The sequence below is a fragment of the Wickerhamomyces ciferrii genome, contig 00019 (genome assembly GCF_000313485.1).
Source record: "Wickerhamomyces ciferrii WGS project CAIF00000000 data, strain NRRL Y-1031 F-60-10, contig 00019, whole genome shotgun sequence".
NCBI lineage: Eukaryota > Fungi > Ascomycota > Saccharomycetes > Phaffomycetales > Wickerhamomycetaceae > Hansenula > Hansenula ciferrii.
Genome location: NW_011887721.1, coordinates 1 through 17,603, shown reverse-complemented (window position 1 = coordinate 17,603; position 17,603 = coordinate 1). Strand labels below are relative to the sequence as shown.

At 30.2% G+C, this 17,603-nt stretch overlaps 7 protein-coding genes across 7 annotated transcripts; 1 reads left to right on the top strand and 6 right to left on the bottom strand.

Moving 5' to 3' along the window:
- Positions 1–430: 430 nt before the first annotated feature.
- BN7_926 (SUR7/PalI family protein) lies at positions 431–2,326 on the top strand (the record flags this gene model as incomplete). The annotated part of the gene is made up of 1 exon (XM_011278459.1): positions 431–2,326. The coding sequence occupies one exon, from the start codon at positions 431–433 to the stop codon at positions 2,324–2,326; it is 1,896 nt and encodes a 631-aa protein (XP_011276761.1).
- A 507-nt stretch (positions 2,327–2,833) lies between these two features.
- Positions 2,834–4,045, bottom strand: TLG2 (t-SNARE syntaxin TLG2; the record flags this gene model as incomplete). The annotated part of the gene is made up of 1 exon (XM_011278458.1): positions 2,834–4,045. One exon carries the CDS (start codon positions 4,043–4,045, stop codon positions 2,834–2,836), a length of 1,212 nt encoding a protein of 403 aa, XP_011276760.1.
- A 376-nt stretch (positions 4,046–4,421) lies between these two features.
- ROG3 (Rog3p) lies at positions 4,422–6,938 on the bottom strand (the record flags this gene model as incomplete). The annotated part of the gene is made up of 1 exon (XM_011278457.1): positions 4,422–6,938. One exon carries the CDS (start codon positions 6,936–6,938, stop codon positions 4,422–4,424), a length of 2,517 nt encoding a protein of 838 aa, XP_011276759.1.
- A 581-nt stretch (positions 6,939–7,519) lies between these two features.
- On the bottom strand, positions 7,520–9,193 carry ATG18 (phosphoinositide binding protein ATG18; the record flags this gene model as incomplete). The annotated part of the gene is made up of 1 exon (XM_011278456.1): positions 7,520–9,193. One exon carries the CDS (start codon positions 9,191–9,193, stop codon positions 7,520–7,522), a length of 1,674 nt encoding a protein of 557 aa, XP_011276758.1.
- Positions 9,194–9,833: 640 nt separating this feature from the next.
- BN7_922 (rhomboid family protein) lies at positions 9,834–11,264 on the bottom strand (the record flags this gene model as incomplete). Its single annotated transcript, XM_011278455.1, has 1 exon — positions 9,834–11,264. One exon carries the CDS (start codon positions 11,262–11,264, stop codon positions 9,834–9,836), a length of 1,431 nt encoding a protein of 476 aa, XP_011276757.1.
- Positions 11,265–11,882: 618 nt separating this feature from the next.
- BN7_921 (sugar porter family MFS transporter) lies at positions 11,883–13,565 on the bottom strand (the record flags this gene model as incomplete). The annotated part of the gene is made up of 1 exon (XM_011278454.1): positions 11,883–13,565. One exon carries the CDS (start codon positions 13,563–13,565, stop codon positions 11,883–11,885), a length of 1,683 nt encoding a protein of 560 aa, XP_011276756.1.
- Positions 13,566–14,132: 567 nt separating this feature from the next.
- On the bottom strand, positions 14,133–15,806 carry KHT8 (sugar porter family MFS transporter; the record flags this gene model as incomplete). The annotated part of the gene is made up of 1 exon (XM_011278453.1): positions 14,133–15,806. The coding sequence occupies one exon, from the start codon at positions 15,804–15,806 to the stop codon at positions 14,133–14,135; it is 1,674 nt and encodes a 557-aa protein (XP_011276755.1).
- Between the last annotated feature and the right edge of the window lie 1,797 nt (positions 15,807–17,603).

Here is a 17,603-nt window from a genome sequence, read left to right as displayed (position 1 = left end):
TTCAGACACAGAAAACACGTCACCACTTCGCTAGAAAGATTTAGACACAGCGCTACAAGTTTCAAGAAGATATTTACAAGTTTTCAATTCGCTTTTAAGCACAAGTTTATATTCAGTGTTGGTGTTTTCGTTATCAAGCGCTTAATCAAGCCTCACCATTTTTTTTTTTTGTTTTTCTGAAATCAAATATTTGGTCGCGAATTTGTTTGGTATCCATAGAAACGATTCTGATTTTGATTTTGATTTGAAAGTACAAGTAAAAAAAACAAAAAGACTTGTTACAAAAGTACACAATTAAAAAGGAATCATTCCAGAACAACTAAACAGAGTTATATATTAACAGAGGTGTATCATTTCCCCCTAGATCACTCGTTCTTATCAACAAAATAATAAAAAAAACCACACTCTCTTCACTCAATAAAGTTATATTATGGCTTTGGCTGCTTTTGGGTGCTCAACAGCTGTTGTGGTTATAAATGCCATTTCACTAGCATTCTTGATTTTAGCTACCATCACAGCTCCCGTTGTGACTTCATTAGGATTAGCTGAAGCAGATGGTAATAGATTTGGTGTCTTTGGTCATTGTTCAACCGGTGGTTCATCTTGTTCAACTGCTACTTTCCCTTATGATGCTGTATCTGTTGGTCAAACAAATGATTGGAAAATGGATGATAATGCAAGAACAACTTTATCCAAGATCCTTATTGTTGCACCAATTGCTGCTGGTTTAACATTAATCTCATTCATTTTCAACTTTTTCGCTCATTTCAAAGCTTTTGGTTCTTCATTAGCATTTTATTTGATTGGTTTTATCTTTACTTTATTGGCATTTTTCGCTTCAGCTGTGATTTGTATTGTTACATTTTTATTGTTCTTCCCACATGTTACTTGGTTAGCTTGGTTATTAATTCCTGCAACTGTCTTAAATCTCTTTGCAGTTCCATTAGTTTTCTTTGCCTTGAGAACTACACCAAGAAAATTTGATGATGAAGAAGAAGATGAAGAAACTGAAGATAAAAATTTAACAGATTTAAGTGATGGTGATAATTTTAGATCAAATAATGAATTTAAATTAGATGATTTCACTGGTCCACCAAATGCAGGTTTTACAAATAATAATTTACATTCCACTTCATCAAGTGAAAAAAACATTCCTGTTTCAAGTTTAAAAGTTATTACAAATGATTCATCTTCAATTAATGATCAAAGATCAGGTTTAGATAAGGCTACTATTCATGATTATTCAACTAATAATGTTCCAACCAAAAATTTCAATTATAATGGTAAAATTCAAACTCAACATTATGGTAACCCAGAAGGTACACCAAATCTTGTTTCTTCACAAAATTATGGTAGAGGTGGCGCTATTCGTTCAGAAGCTCCTGCTTTTAAACCACAATCAGCTAAACCAGATTATAGTACTGCTGCTACATCTTTATATCCAAGAAGTGCATATCAATCAACACCTCCTCAATCTGCAAGATTCCAACAAAGACCTGTTCAACCACCACAAAGAATCCAACAACCTGGTTATCAAAGAAGTCAACAAGGCTCGGTTTCATCTGGTGGTGCGCCATCAAATGGTCCAAATAGTGCACCGGTCTCTGCACCAGTCTCTGCTCAAGCTCCAGTTACCAACTCATCTGTTTATGATGAACAACATGGGTTAGAAGGTCAAAATGTTTTAGGTAACTCAAGACATGGTTCTTCAGCTAACTCAGATGATTATGACAATGAATTAAATGATAATGATTCAGATTTCACTTCAGTATCCCAAAGAGCTGTTAATCCACGTTATTATCGTGGTGCTAATGCAGCTCCAACTTTATTCCCAAATCAAGAACAACAACAGTTGGTCTCACCTGTTAATGCTCCAGCTCCAGCTCCAGCTCCAATTTCAACCGCTGCTGCTAATGCCCCACAGCAAAACTATTATCCATCAAATGTTGGTTCTAGACCAGTGATTACACCTCAACAACAATCATTCCCAGATCATACTTCTTCATATTATAGTCCAAGTAATGGTGGTCCAGTTTCAGGTCAATTCTCACCACAACAATTTAACAGTCCATCATTCTCTGGTCAAATGCCTTCCCAACCCCCACAACAACCAAGAGTTCAAAGACAAAATACATCTGATGCATTATTATCTACTAATCCAGATTTTATGATTTCAGGTCCAGCATTCCAAAAACAAAATAATGTTAAGAGAATTAATCCAGCAAATACCCCAACATATCGCCCAGCTTATAAAAGAAATCAACCTGGTGCTAATAAAATATCAGCAGCTTCATTAGCTGGTGATAGTCCCTATAATTTTAAATGATTTTATAAAGGTTTAATTTATAAACTTACTTATAATTTGTTTTTATATTTTACAAAAAAGGATTATAAAGAAAAAGTTCACAAAGATGGAGTTTTAATTTACTTGTGTGTTTTTGTTCTGATGAATTAGCTCAAAGGTAATATGAGCTAATTCAAGTTTTATATCGGTTCTTGTTTTTCGAATATTTTCACTTCTTTATATATCAAAGGGGTATTTCTTTCTATTGTTCAGAAAGTGAAAAACAGAAATCCTCTGTTTAGTATTATTGTTTCATATCCACTTTATTTACTTTTTGTTTTTACTTTTATATTAATTGTTACTAGTCTGATATGTTATTTAGATTTTTACTTGATTTTAAGTTTTGTTTTTTATTTTTTTGTTCTTATGTTAATATTTATTTGAAGAGAATATAAATCTTTAAATTATTTAAATAGCGTTCTAGCCATATTATCACCATGAGCTAAAAAAAATATACTAGTATGTAAATCAAAATTCATATTTCGTTTATCATATTAGCATGAATCTATTATTTATAATATCAGTATCCACAATTTTATCATCATTTAAATTATTTTCTAAATTTTCCATCTCAGTTTTATCCTTTTCTGGTATATTTTCAACATCATTATGTGACGGTTGATCCACAGGTTTCTTATCAGCATCAGAATTGTTATTATTATTATCACTATCATTTGGAGGTGGAGTAGTAGGTTTGGGACTTGAATTTGTATTTTTATGAGGTTTTAAAATAACAATCATAAATAATAAAAACACAATTAATGATAATAATAAAATAATTTTACATTTTTGAGTTCTTTTTTGATAATGCTGAGCTCTATTTAATTGTTGTGATGCATTTTGTAAATCAACTTTTGTATTTTCTAAATTATAATCAATTCTATCCAATATTGTACCTTGATCAATAACCATATTTTGCATTTCTTTGAAAATAGCTGAAACTTCTAATACACCTTGAGCTAACTTGGTAATTTCTTGTTCTCTTTGTCTAATCATTGAATCATTTATATTAGATTTTTGTTGTAAAATTGATGAAGATTCTTTAATTGCCTCTTTTGAATAAGATTCTAGTTCTTCAGTTTCATCAATTGCAGGATTATAATTTGAATTATCAATTTTATTTTGAGTTTTATTTAAACTTGGTAAATCTTGGAAATCATCTTTTTTTAAAAATTTAATATAATTATTTTGTAATTTTCTAAAAGTTGATGATAATTGTTGAATTTTTAAAGCATAATTTTTTTGCATATTTTCAATCATATTTAAATCATCAGCTTTCAATTGATTCCCAGGTTGTCTTTTAATAGCTTCAAATTTCTTAACCAAATTATTACATTGGAAAAATTTAGTCGTTATTGAATAATTTAATTTTTCAATTTGTTCTTCATCAATTGTTCTATCATTAAAACCTGGTAATAAATTTTTCTTGTATAAAGCATTCAATTTATCGATTTGATCATTTATAAAATCTAAACTCTCATCAATCTGTTCAGATGTATCCAAAATAGAAGGAGGTAATGTCACAAGTTCAATATTTTCACCATTTAAATGATTCCCCTTGGTATTATTATTATTACCATCACCACCTATAAGTTCTTCCTCTTCTTCCAATGAATCAAATCTCGAGCTGGAAAGTGGACCACTATGATGTGGATAAGTTCTTCTGTATGAAATGAATAAGTTTGTTCTATCTCTAAACATCTTTTTATGTAATTGATCTGATTGGAACTAATCTTACGAGCTTTTGATAGCAATTCCAATATCAACAATCGGAAATGACACCAAATTCAAAAAATCCCAGAATCGTCGGAAAAATGCATGGAATTATTTAGTCGCGAAAAATCTGTATCGGAAATGTGTAAAGGCCATAATCTATATACAAAATTCATATTTTATTCATTAAAAACGTACATTTAAAAGTCTATGACATTCGTAAGATAATGGCAAAGATCATTATGATTAGCAGGATAACTAAGAAGTGACTGAATGGAAAAAAAGGGGAAAAAAATCAACAAACTAAAACGTAATAAGAGAAAATGATAATAAAAAAAAACACTTGTAGTCTAAATTTTAAGTCTTACTCTTTTGTATTTCTTTTGGAATCTTTTCTATGCAATAATGTACCCATCAAGTTAACAAATGATGCTGATTTATTATGTTGTTGTAATCCACCAACTGAAACATGTGTTGGAATTGTTGGTGAACTTTCAGATGGCGATGTACTATGTGGTCTAACTGGTGGTGTTGATGGTGATAAAGGTGTTAATGAACCAAAATTACTTGATGATAAATATCTATTTTTACTTGGAGATCTTGAATAATTTAATGGATTTGAATTATTTGATGCTGATGATGATGGTAAATGTGTTTGTGATGCATTTCTTGAAACTGATGGTGATGAAGCATTTGATGAATTTCTTGAACGATCATTATTATTTGCACTTTGTAACCCACTATTAATACCACTACCATCACCTCTTAAATTGGATAATAATGCAGTACTTTGAGCTCTTGAATTACTTAATGATGAAGATTTTAAATGAATTGCTCTTGGTCTTGTAACTTCTGGATCTTCATAATCTGGTGGGACATAAGCTGGTGATAAATTATCTGGTGTAAATGATCTCATTGCAGTTTGATATGAAGGAACTTGTGATAAACTACTTGAATCCCAATCTTTTATAGATGGACTTCCACTTCTAACTGAACCTGGTAAATTTGTATCAGAATTAACTCTTGAAATATGATCTGGTGAATGAACACCTGGTGATATAATTCCATTATTTTTATGTGGCCTTATACTGAAATAATCAGTTTCACTTAATGCACCTGTTGGTGTTTGACTTAATGACAGTTCATTAACAGGTGTTTGAATAGCATTATTTCTTGATCTTCCACCACTTGCACTAAATGACAGACCTCCTTCATTATCATCATCATCTTCTTGTATGATTGGAACAGTATTATTATTATTTGATAAACCAATATCTGAAGATCCTGGTGCTGAAGATCTTGCTAAAGAATCTAATGAAGGTTGAGATGTCATTTCAGCTTGACGTTGTAAATGTAATTTTCTTAAATTTTCAGTTAATTTACCCATACCTCCAGTATCTGATAATGATTCACTTGTATTGATACCATTTGGTGTTCCAGTACCTGGTGTAACTGAACCTGAACCATGAGGAGTATCTTCAATTGGAATTTCATTCCACAGTTTATCATAAATATGATTTTCATAATTTGGTGGTGCCATTCTTTCAGCATCTGTTGTTAAATTTGTTGAACTTAAATTTGCTGGAGTAGTTTCAGGATCTGGTGCAAATATAACGTCATTATCATCAAATTCTTCATGATCAGATGGAATATCAGCAAATGAATTTGATCCATCACTTGCAATTGATAATTTTCTTTCTCTTTCGACATTTTTAACACCTAATGCAACAAATGGAGAAATAAATAAAATTAAAGGTAATGAAGCTCTTAATTCAGAAACATGACCATCTGGGTTAATTAAACCAACAACAAATTTTAATTTATGACGAACTTTAATATTATTTTGAACATCAACATCTTGTGTACATTTTGATAAACTTGCCGGGATTGGAATATGACTATTAATTTCCCATTTATCTTCAGTAATTTCTTGATTTGTACTTGGTACAACAATTTCATGAATTGTACGTTCACCAGAATGTGGAGGACCATAAGAACCTGCACAAGAATAATATTCACTTAATGTAACTTTAACTTTACCTAATTTCAGACCTTTTGCCAAAGGGACTAATAACATATGAATTGGACAACTTGAACCAATAGCCACAGCTCTTGATGGGATACTTATAGTATATTCAACTTTTTTTGGCCAAGTATTATCAACAGCCATAGTTTCTGATAATTCCACAGAATCTGGAGTTAAAGTTCTTACAACTCTAACATGTTTTTTAGAAATTAAATCATTTGAAAATCTACCACGATCAATATTTGCTTGTAATTTATAAACAACCGTGGCACCTGGTAAACCTTCAACACTTTCAATAATATCACCTGGTAAAACAGCACTAAATGGGAATTCATAATTGCCCTGAACTAACGTATAACTATTTTGTGAAGAACTCAGACTTGTTGAAGAACCAAAACTTGCCAGATTTGTTGAAGATTTTGATTTTTTACCATAACTTTTCAAAGAACTTGAAGAACTATTTGCAGAACTATTTTTTCTTGTTAACATTGGAGATCTATTACTATTATTATAATTATCATATAAATTATTAAAATATTGTTGAAATTCATAACTATCCCAAGAATGTTCAAATATTCTTTTTTCATAACGATAAGGTTTTTTCAATACAGAACCTCTTTGAGTTTCATAAGAATTTGTCCATTTTAATCTTAATGTAGCATAAAGTTTTAAACTTAATTTTTTAATAGATAATGGTTCTAAAACTGATAAAACAATTGTACCATTCAGGAAAACTGATGAAGCTTCATGTGGTGAACCTTTAATCACCAATACATCATGATCAGCACCTTTTAATCTAATATCAAACAATGAAGTTTGTTTACTAGGATTGTTGTTTCTACCCAAGAGCACCATTATAAAGCAAACACTTGATTAACTTTGATGATATATAACGTTGAACCTTCAATTCAATTCCCTTTCCAAATACAAGCTTTGGTATGTGTTCAATAATACTCCCGATACAATAATGAGGTTGCTATCTCTGTGAATCTGTGTAACTTTGTGTACGTAACCACTTGAAATTGAATTGATCACTTGTGATTATATGAATTCTTCAACTTGAACTGATCAACCTGTCAAAACTATTTCAATATTAATAAAAGATTAAATAATTGTCGGCTTTGCAAAGCTTTTGTAAATTTACTGAAAATGGTTTTTGCCCTTATAAGACTTTCCTTTTTATGGCTGGCGAAAACCCGCGAAAATTAAAATTTAAAGGACCACGAAAATCGGAATTTTTAAAAGATCCGAGGAAATTGTTATGGGACACAGGGGTATAGACTTTTTTAAATTAAATTTCAATTCTACACAGGTGTTTTTATTAAATATAATACGTCATGTTCATAAAATTAAATAGTTTGGTAAAAAAGATGAAAAAAGAAAGTTAAAATATACGTTAAATTAAAAGCAGCAGTATTGTATCACACCCAAAAATCTCATTGATTATCTGTAAGGGAATATTGATTTAAAAGAATACAATCACCCCCACGTTCAGGATCTAATCCATAATTATAGAAATAACCTTCAGAACTAACAACAGAAACATGAATCAATTTTAAATAGCCATCATCTTGACTAGTTTCACTTATATTTGATGTATTAACATTATTATTACTAAATTTCAATTGATCATTATCTTCATCATTATCAATATTATCATCTAAATTTGATTGATCTGTAAATACAGAAGGTAATCCAGATTTTGGAATTTGTAATTCTTTCCCCACAGAAACAATATTTTTAATACCTGAAGAAGCTGGAACTTTTAATGATGCAAAATGTCTACTTGGTTCAAGCATTGAAGTTAATTTTGGTGGTAAAAATGTACCAATTTTTTCTGCAGCTTTTTTACCAATATTTTGTGAAGATTTTCTAATCATTCTACCAACACTTCTTCTAGAGATATCAATTAATGGTTCAATTCGATCTTCTGTAATATCATTACTATTTACTGAATCATATGAAGCATTTGATATTCTTCTATTTTTGGAACTTGATTGACTTGCTTCACTACCTGAACTTTCAACTCTTTTCATTATATTTTTAGGATTTTCAAAACTTGATGGATCTAATTCATCTGAAACTGCATATTCACCAGTATTTTGTTGTTGATTATTATTGTTGGTATTTGATTCATCATCTGAACCTAATTTAAAAATATGAACAGTTTCAGTAGCAGAACTTGCAGTTAAAAATTTATTATCTTGACTAAAACTCAATGAATAAATCTTGGTTGGATAAGTTCCTCTTCTAAATTGATATAATTTAACACCTGTTTCAATTGAAAAAACTCGTACTATAGTTCCCTTATCTGAAGCTGTTGCTAATAATGTACCATCATGACTTATTGATAAAGCAGCTAATGTAGTTTTATGAGCTTCCACAACAACAAGAGGTTGTAAAGTTTGAGCATTGAAAATAATAACATCACCATTTCTATTTGATTGATTTGAATTTTTACCATTCAAATTATTACTATTTAATCCAGTTAATTCATTATTAATAACATTCCCATTATTATTTGATGATAAATTCAGTCCATTAACTCCAGTTGATGTATTTGAAAAAATTGTATTAATCTTTGGAGGTGAAGGATAAGCTAAGAAATTATTATCAATAGTTGGACTTAATGCAATTAAACCATTTGGATTTGGTGAAGTTTCAATTGTATGTAATAATTTCATATTATTTATATCATAAATATAAATTTGTTCTTCTAATAATACAATTAATCTTGATTTATTTAATTTAACACTTAGAATAGTTGTTGGGAATGTTAATTCACATATAGTGGAATGTCTCTTTGTATTTATAATTTTCAATCTTCTTGGAGTCATTGAAGGTTGATCACCAATACCAACAATAGCAATTAATGAAGTACAATAAAGCATTTCCACTATTCCAATACCACCATCTAATCTTGAATAACATTTCCCAAAAGGTTCACAATTGAATATTTTATAACCTTTATCAGTACCTATAGATATACAACTACCATCTTGATTAAAATTTATAAAATTTAAACTTTCAGTATTAGTTTTAGTTGGAATTGTTTGAATTGAATTCAATGAATTTTGATGTTGAGGAGACATTGTTTTTTGGAATGACATTGTGTTTGTCTCTTATCTTGTATATATGTTGTTGTTGTTGTTTCTTGTTGTTTGCTTTTGTTGTTGATACTTATCTGTTGTTATTATACAGTTTTAGCAAGTGGCATAATCTAACACGATTCAAATTCTCTTTTATACCCTGAAATTTTTGAATGGAATCTTTCACTTTTGAACAACCTTGTCTTTTATTTCTACCTGATGTGTCACAATTCTTTGAGTGTAAGGCCTGATTTCTTGCAGGAATAAGTTTGTTATGAATGTGACTAAAATACCTTATTAACTTGCAGATCAATTACCAACTAGCACAAATGAAATCTGGTGATAAACGGGACCCTCTCTGCAACGCGCTTAACTCTGTTTAATTGTCTGTGAGATTCTCTTCCTGAACTATCCTAAAACCCTGTTAAACACTGATCTTAATCGTTGCAATATTGATCAAAATTGAATCTTTTTGATTGTTTCTGATTTCAACGTGTTTGATTGTTTTACATTTCATTTTCATTTTCATTTTATAAGCTGTGGGAAATTTCCAGCCCTCGGAAGTGGGAAATATGAACATGTGACACAATTGGTGAATTCCGAGCAAGTTTATATTACTTTTACAAAATTATAATTTAAAAACACTTAAAAACTCATATATTTAAAAAGGATTTGATGATTTAGGTGAAGATGTGGAAGATGTTGAGGTACTGGTAGTGATATCTCCCTGAGAACACCAATTATTCACTGGTAAACAATTAAAATATTTACACCATGAACAATTACCACCTCCATTCTTAAAATTTAATATTAATCCAACAAACCATGCAATTATTAATACAAGTGCCACAATTCTAACAATAATCCAAATAATAAATCTATCTTTCCTTATATTTTGCATATGTTTAGAAAAAGATCCAAATCCTTGTAATCTTAAACCTCTTGTATGTCTTTTCAATCTAATAAATTTTGGATCATTCAACATTAATAAACCTAATAATAATCCACCAACAAATCCACCAATATGACAAAAATTATCTAATCCAGGTAATAACCCCAGGACAAGACACACAACCACTTCTAAAACTAATATAGAAATCATGAATCCATAATAACGAACTGTTGATCTATCTCTATGAAGAACAAAAATTAATAAATTAACTGCAATTATACCAAATAATGCACCTGAAGCTCCACTACTTGATATACCATCTTGTGCAAAATTAACACCCAATACATTCCCAGAAATTCCACTAACTAAATAAATAATCATATATCTTAATGTACCAATTTGTTTTTCCACATCTAACCCCATTGTACATTGTAATAAAAGATTAAATAATATATGAACAAATCCTGCATGTAAAAACATTGCACTTATTAATCTCCAAATTTGATTTGGTTCACCTTGGAAATTTTCTCCTAAATTACATAATTCTATTAATGAACAAACTTGTGTATCAGTTGTTGTTGAATTTGGACATGGCCATGAAAATTCATTTGAATCTGTTATACCTGATATGGAATGCATACAAGGTGCAAATCTTGATCCAAGATAAATTTGAACATTTGATGAAGGTCCTAACATTGGATTAAAATATGGTTTTGTTTGAAATGCTGAACCTGTTAAATTTTTCATTTTAACTAATTCCACAATGAAAATTATAATATCAATAATTGTAACAATTATAGTAAAATATGGGAAATTTATAATTTTATAACCTAATGGGATATTATTTTTTGTCTTATTATTATAAAATTTCTTATTATAATTTGGATCTTCATTATTATTATATAAAAGTGGTAAATTTGTATTTGTTGAATTCATATTATTATTATAATTTGTTGAAGATGGTATATCTTTTAAAGGTATATTATTTATAGAATCTTCATCATCTCTTATTATTTTGTTTCCATGATATTGATTATATTGACCATGTTGATTTTGTCTCATTGGATTTGCATTTTGGATGAATTGATCTCTTAAAGGTGAATATGATGTATCTGTAGTATTTGTAGCTTTAACAGGATCTGCTAATATGGATGAACGTTTTGGAGGTAATGGAGGTAATGAATGGAAATTATTATTCATTTTGTTTATGATAGTATAATCATGAAAAGATTGAGTTTATCTGAAGTGAATTTATATGTTTTGCTTCTTTTCAACTTATTATATCTTTTAAAACTAATTCAGCCTGGCAGTGTTCTGATCTAAAAACAGCGTGTGTCAGAATATGAAAAACGTAAATAATAAGATCTGGATTTTCAAAGAGTTAACACAATTCTTTTAAAACAGATGGTCTTATAGTACAAATCTTAAGCTTAGGGATCTTTTGCAATATTTAAAAGTCAATTCAAGTGTATAAACTTTCCAAATAGTTTAATCGAAATGGATCATAAATATAATCAGTAATTATCACAAATGCACCGTTAAAAAATTATAAAAACTAAAATAGAAAATTCGCAAATTTATACAAATTAGGTAATATTCAGGTACAAAACGCCAAACGCGAAACTAAGCAATTACCATAACAAGTAATAATCTCATTGCAAAACACGAAAATAACACGTAATTCGATCCAAATAAAGTGCAATTATTTCCTAAATAGGTACTAAAAATATAAAGTCTATGCTAAATATAAAAATATAATTAATTAAATCTTGTGCTATAAATATATAAATAGTAAACCTAAAAGCAAATCACATATCCTCAATTCTTTTCAAATAAATTTTCAATTTCTTCTAAGGAAACTCCCTGGGTCTCTGGAACTAAAAATAAAATAACAAAATATGCAACAAACATAAAACCTGCAAAGATAAACCCATAAGTATATCCAATACGATCTGTAATTATTGGTGTACAAAATCCAATGAAAAAATTAGACCCCCAATTAAAAGCTGTTGAAAATGCAACTGCATGACTCTTGATATGTAATGGATATAATTCACTAACAAGTACACTAACTGATGCACCCCAAGTTGGTGCAAAACTAACGAAAAAGAAACAAGTGAAAACAATCATTATAATTCCTGGTATTTTATTAACATCTGGATCTGTGGCTGTTTTATCAATTTTCAAAGTACCAACTAATGAAAAAACAAATAAAGGAATAAAACATCCAACTGCACCACATAATAAAGCAGTTTTACGACCATATTTTTCAACAAAATAAACACCTGGCATGGTACCAAAGAAATTAATTGTTGCAAGAATGATAAATGTAACATATGGATCATTAGCGCCTGCAAATTTAAATAATGTAGTACCATAATAGAAAAAATAATCAATACCACTCATTTGTTGAAATAACATCATTAATAAACCAATGAAAACTCTTCTTCTATAACGTTTAGAAAAAATTTTAATAAATGTAACATTTTTAGCAGCTTCTTCATCCATCATTATCTTTTCTTGAAATAATGATAATGTACCTTCAATATCTGGATTATCAACTCTTTTCAATGATTTTCTTGCATTATCATAATCACCTTTACTTATTAAATATCTAGCACTTTCAGGTGCTGATAAAATACCAACACAAGTGACTAATGCAGCGACAATACCAACACTCAAAGGGACAACCCATTCGGCAACATTTGTATATAATTCTTTAGCTAAATAAACTGCACAACCACCACCAACTATGGCACTGCAATTAATCAATTGGTATAATGAAGTACATGAACCTCTAATTGCAGTTGGAGCAGTTTCTGATATAAACATTGGTGTTAAAACAGCAACACTTCCAATACATAATCCACTAATAAATCTACCAATTAAGAATTGATACCATTTCCCTGAGATACATGAAGTAATCTGAATTGTAATACCAAAAATATAGGTCCACATTGCAATTAAAATTGGCATTTTACGACCCAAAGTAGTTGATAATCTTGCAATTGTAAATCCTCCAAAGATACAACCAATATGATAACTTGAGACCATTAACCCAGTTTGATAACTTTCCAATTGATATTCAATTTCATTTGTATCTTCATTTAATTTTTCATGACCCAATGTTTTCAAAAATGATTTCATTTGAATCATACCACCAATAACTCCAGTATCCCAACCAAATAAAAACCCAGAAAATGAAATGATTGTACATAAGAATATAACTTTTTTAAAAGACAATAAAAGTTTTAAATCAACTTGTAATAAATTTGGACTTTCAATTTCTTCAATGCCTTCATCATCACTACTACTTTCGGATTCACCATCATCAAAGCGTGAACCTCTTCTTCTTCTTTCCCCTGCCAACATTTCAACATCACTATTCAAAGAGTATAATGGAGGTCTTTGATCAGTAACATCATGTAGTTCAAAATCTTCAGGGTCAATTCTTACTTCAGAATCCCTAAAATCACCAACTTTTCCCAATTTGCTTGACATGATTTATTAATTGAACTTCAATGATGGATAGAATGTTGTATAACCTGACATTTTTTTTTGGATCACTTCATGTTTAAATATTTAAAAAGTTTTGCAATATTCGTATCAGATTCACCACATACAATTTTAATTTTTGCAATGGGTTAACAAAAGAAAAGAAAATTGGTTTTTACGCGCATAAGTGGACATTTGAATAGGCTATTAGAATTTGGACATTTTTCGTGATTATTAATCAGATATGATATGGACATTTGGAACTTCTTATCAAGTACACAAAATAATAGATATGAATAAATGGGGGATTGAAATTTATTTCGCTCAAATTTTCTCCTTAATACGTGGATCAACTTAGAAGCTATACAGAATTGAACCATGGTCAGTGTTTGTCAGTGTTTGTCAGTGGTGGTCTTTGAAAACCCTCTCGCTTTTATTTGATTTTACCGGGTATATGTGAATTGAATATCTACCTGCATAAGCGTATCTAGTAAAATGAATGAATCATTCATTAAAATAATTAATAAATATAGTGCTGATGGACTTTATGTATATACGTCTAACCTTTAAAATTTATCCATTCTTTTCAAATAACGTATCAATCTCCTCTAAAGAAACACCCTGGGTCTCTGGTACAAAGAATAAAATTACCCAAAATGATAGAAACATACATCCTGTAAATACAAATCCAAATGCATATCCAATACGATCTGTAATGATTGGTGTACAGAATCCAATAAAGAAATTAGACCCCCAATTAAATGCAGTTGCTAAAGCTATTCCGTGACTCTTGATATGAATCGGATAAAGTTCACTCACAAGAACACTAACAGATGTCCCCCATGTTGGAGCAAAACTAATGAAATAAAAACAAGTGAAAACAATCATGATTATCCCAGGGACTCTATTGACGCTTGGATCCAATGAATCTTTATCAATTTTCAAAGTACCCACAATTGAATAGATAAATAAGCATGTAGTTGCTAAAGCAGCACCTATTAGCAAAGTTTTCTTTCTTCCTAATTTTTCCACAATATAGATACCAAATAATGAGATTGGTGCATTCACAGTTGCAAGAACAATCATCGTGACATATGAATCACTTACACCTGCAATTTTAAATAAAGTTGTACCATAATAAAAGAAATAATCAACACCACTCATTTGTTGGAAAGTCATTAAAGAAACTCCAATGAAGACTCTTTTTCTGAATTGTTTATGGAAAACAAACGAAAATGGTGTCTTAGATGCTTGATTATCTACCCTAATCTTTGCTTGTAACAACTCTAATTGTCTTTCAACATTTGGATCCCCAACTTTCCTCAAAGAAGCTCTAGCTTTGTCATATTCACCAATACTAACCAAGTAGCGTGCACTTTCAGGTGTAAAGAAAATACCAACACAAACTGTTAAAGCAGCAGCTATACCTATACTTAATGGTACGATCCATTCAGATTCATTTGAATACATCTCTTTACATGCATATACTGCAATTGCACCATATAAGATAGCTGAAGCAATATTTATCTGATATAAAGCAGTACATGAGCCTCTAATTGCAGTTGGTGCAGTTTCTGATATGAACATTGGAGTTAAAACTGCAATACTTCCAATACATAAACCATTTATAGCTCTTCCTATCAAGAATTGATACCATTTCCCCGTTAAACTAGTTGTTATTTGAACAATTATACCAGTGATGTAAACACCCATTGCTATCAATATTGGTTTCTTCCTACCTAAATAACTTGATAATCTACCTATAGTGAAACCTCCAATGATACAACCAATATGATAACCTGAAACAATTAACCCAGTTTGATAACTTTTGAGTTCATATACTATGGAGCCAGGTTCTAATCCAGGTTTAGGATATCCTAGCTTGGATAAGAAGGAATCCATTTGAATAATACCACCAATAACACCAGTATCCCAACCAAATAAAAACCCAGAGAATGATATGATACCACTTAATAATATAACTTTCCTAAAAGACCAAATCAACTTCAAGTCAACATCCAATATGTTTGGACTTTCAACTTCCTCAGCAATTTCAAGATCATTTATATTGGTATTTGCTCCATGATCTACCTTTTTGGAGTTCTTAGTTGTTCCAGTCATCAGTTCAATATCACTTTGTAAGGAGTACAATGGAGGTCTTTCATAATGAATTCCATCTTGATTAGTGTAAGGAGTTACTGCTGTGGTAAGCACATTAAAGTCTTCGTTCCTATTATTTCCTTTCATTATTGAATCAACGAAGTCTTACATTATGAATCTGTTTAATAGATAGCTGAAACGCATCTTCAATGGTGATAATCCCTTATTTAAATAATCAAGATTTCTTCAAAATGTCCTGAACTACCAATGAATGTCCCATATCAAAGACAACTAGACGGATTATTAATTATCAGATTTACGACAAGCTGATAGACAAAATTTCGACTAACAACGTCTTAAATACTTTTAATGTGCACTTTCAAAGCAAAATCATGATGAGAATTTAGAAATCATTGAGTTTTAGCATCCCCTAATGCTCATAATACCTAATAATCAATGATATAAGTGATTAATACGACTGTTTCTGGACTATTAGTTCTAGAAATCCCAATTATGACCAATGTCCATTGATATTAAAAGTTTGGGGTGCATTTTTGTCCTGATCTTTGTCTATGAAAATTCTACGCACCGGTTATTTGTGAAATGGTTTTATCGGAAGAGAGCGGTGGGACACAAATGAGAACTTTAAACCAACTAGCTGATAATAGTTAATTAACAACATCAGCCATTTTAAACCCAAAGTACACCTTCTAACCACTTGATCTTCCCTTTTACTTCATTTGTTTACAATGGCTGGTGAGGCTCTCTCAAAATTTGACTTGAATGATAAAGATTGTTGCGTCTTGATTTTAAATAGATGCTCAAAGCTATTGGCTTCACCCATAGGTTATTTACCAGACTTTAAGAAATTGGTTTTGAAAGGGTTTGATATTGTCACTTCAAAAGACCCGATTGAATTTGTCATTAATGGTGAGTTGGCATCACTCTTCACAGATTCGTGCAAAATAGGATCCCATACTAACAAAGCTTTCTTATTTCAGCTGCTTATGAAATTTTTAATCTTTTATTCAGGCCATTTTTCACTGGTACTACTCAACATATTAATATTGATGAAGATGAGAAAATAAAGCTTATGGAAGTTGATGGTTTAAAGGGAACATGGTACTATAAACAACTTTACAAACTTGTATTATCAATTCAAATAGAGGTGAAAAAAATATGTTCATCTGGTTATCAAAGTTCCAAACTCAAAGAAAACAAGCTGAAGTTTCAGACCCAATCAAGACATGGAATCTATAATAACATTGATTTCCTTTCTCGTGAGACATTCAAGTCCAATTTTGAAGCTTTTGAAGCATTTGTGCAGGCAAAAATGGATGGTTTAAATGAGAATGATGTTTTCTCTTTAACACAGAGATTTATGGATGATTTTCACAACGAATTACCTGAACTTGAAACTGATGAATCAAATTACCCAAAGGAATCAGATATTAGAATGTTATATATCATCCATTTAATAAAACCAATTTCAAAATTTATCTCATACCTCATCACTAATGTTGAACGTCCAATGAAATCATGTTTTTCTCTTGATCAAGAACAGTCACTTAACGTTATAAATTGTGGTGTTTCAGAAGATTCTTTTAATAAATTCAAGAACCTACGATGGCCAGGTCCAGATGTTAACATGGTATTTAACGGTATGAAAGATTTATCCATAGCGTACAAAGGTCCATCGAAGGCATCAGATGATGAGATAAATTTGGAGTTTAAAAATATCAATTACAATATTAACATGATGGATCAAGATACCAGAAATATTGTTTTTGGTCAAACTGAACTATACATGTTTAATAAAGACGTACATAACTACATTACTTCAAATTTTGAGGAAAGTTGGTATTTTGAGTTTGCAAATGAACAATGCCATGCAGATATTATAAAGGTAGAAGATGGTTCAAAAGTAAATGACCAAGAGCTACA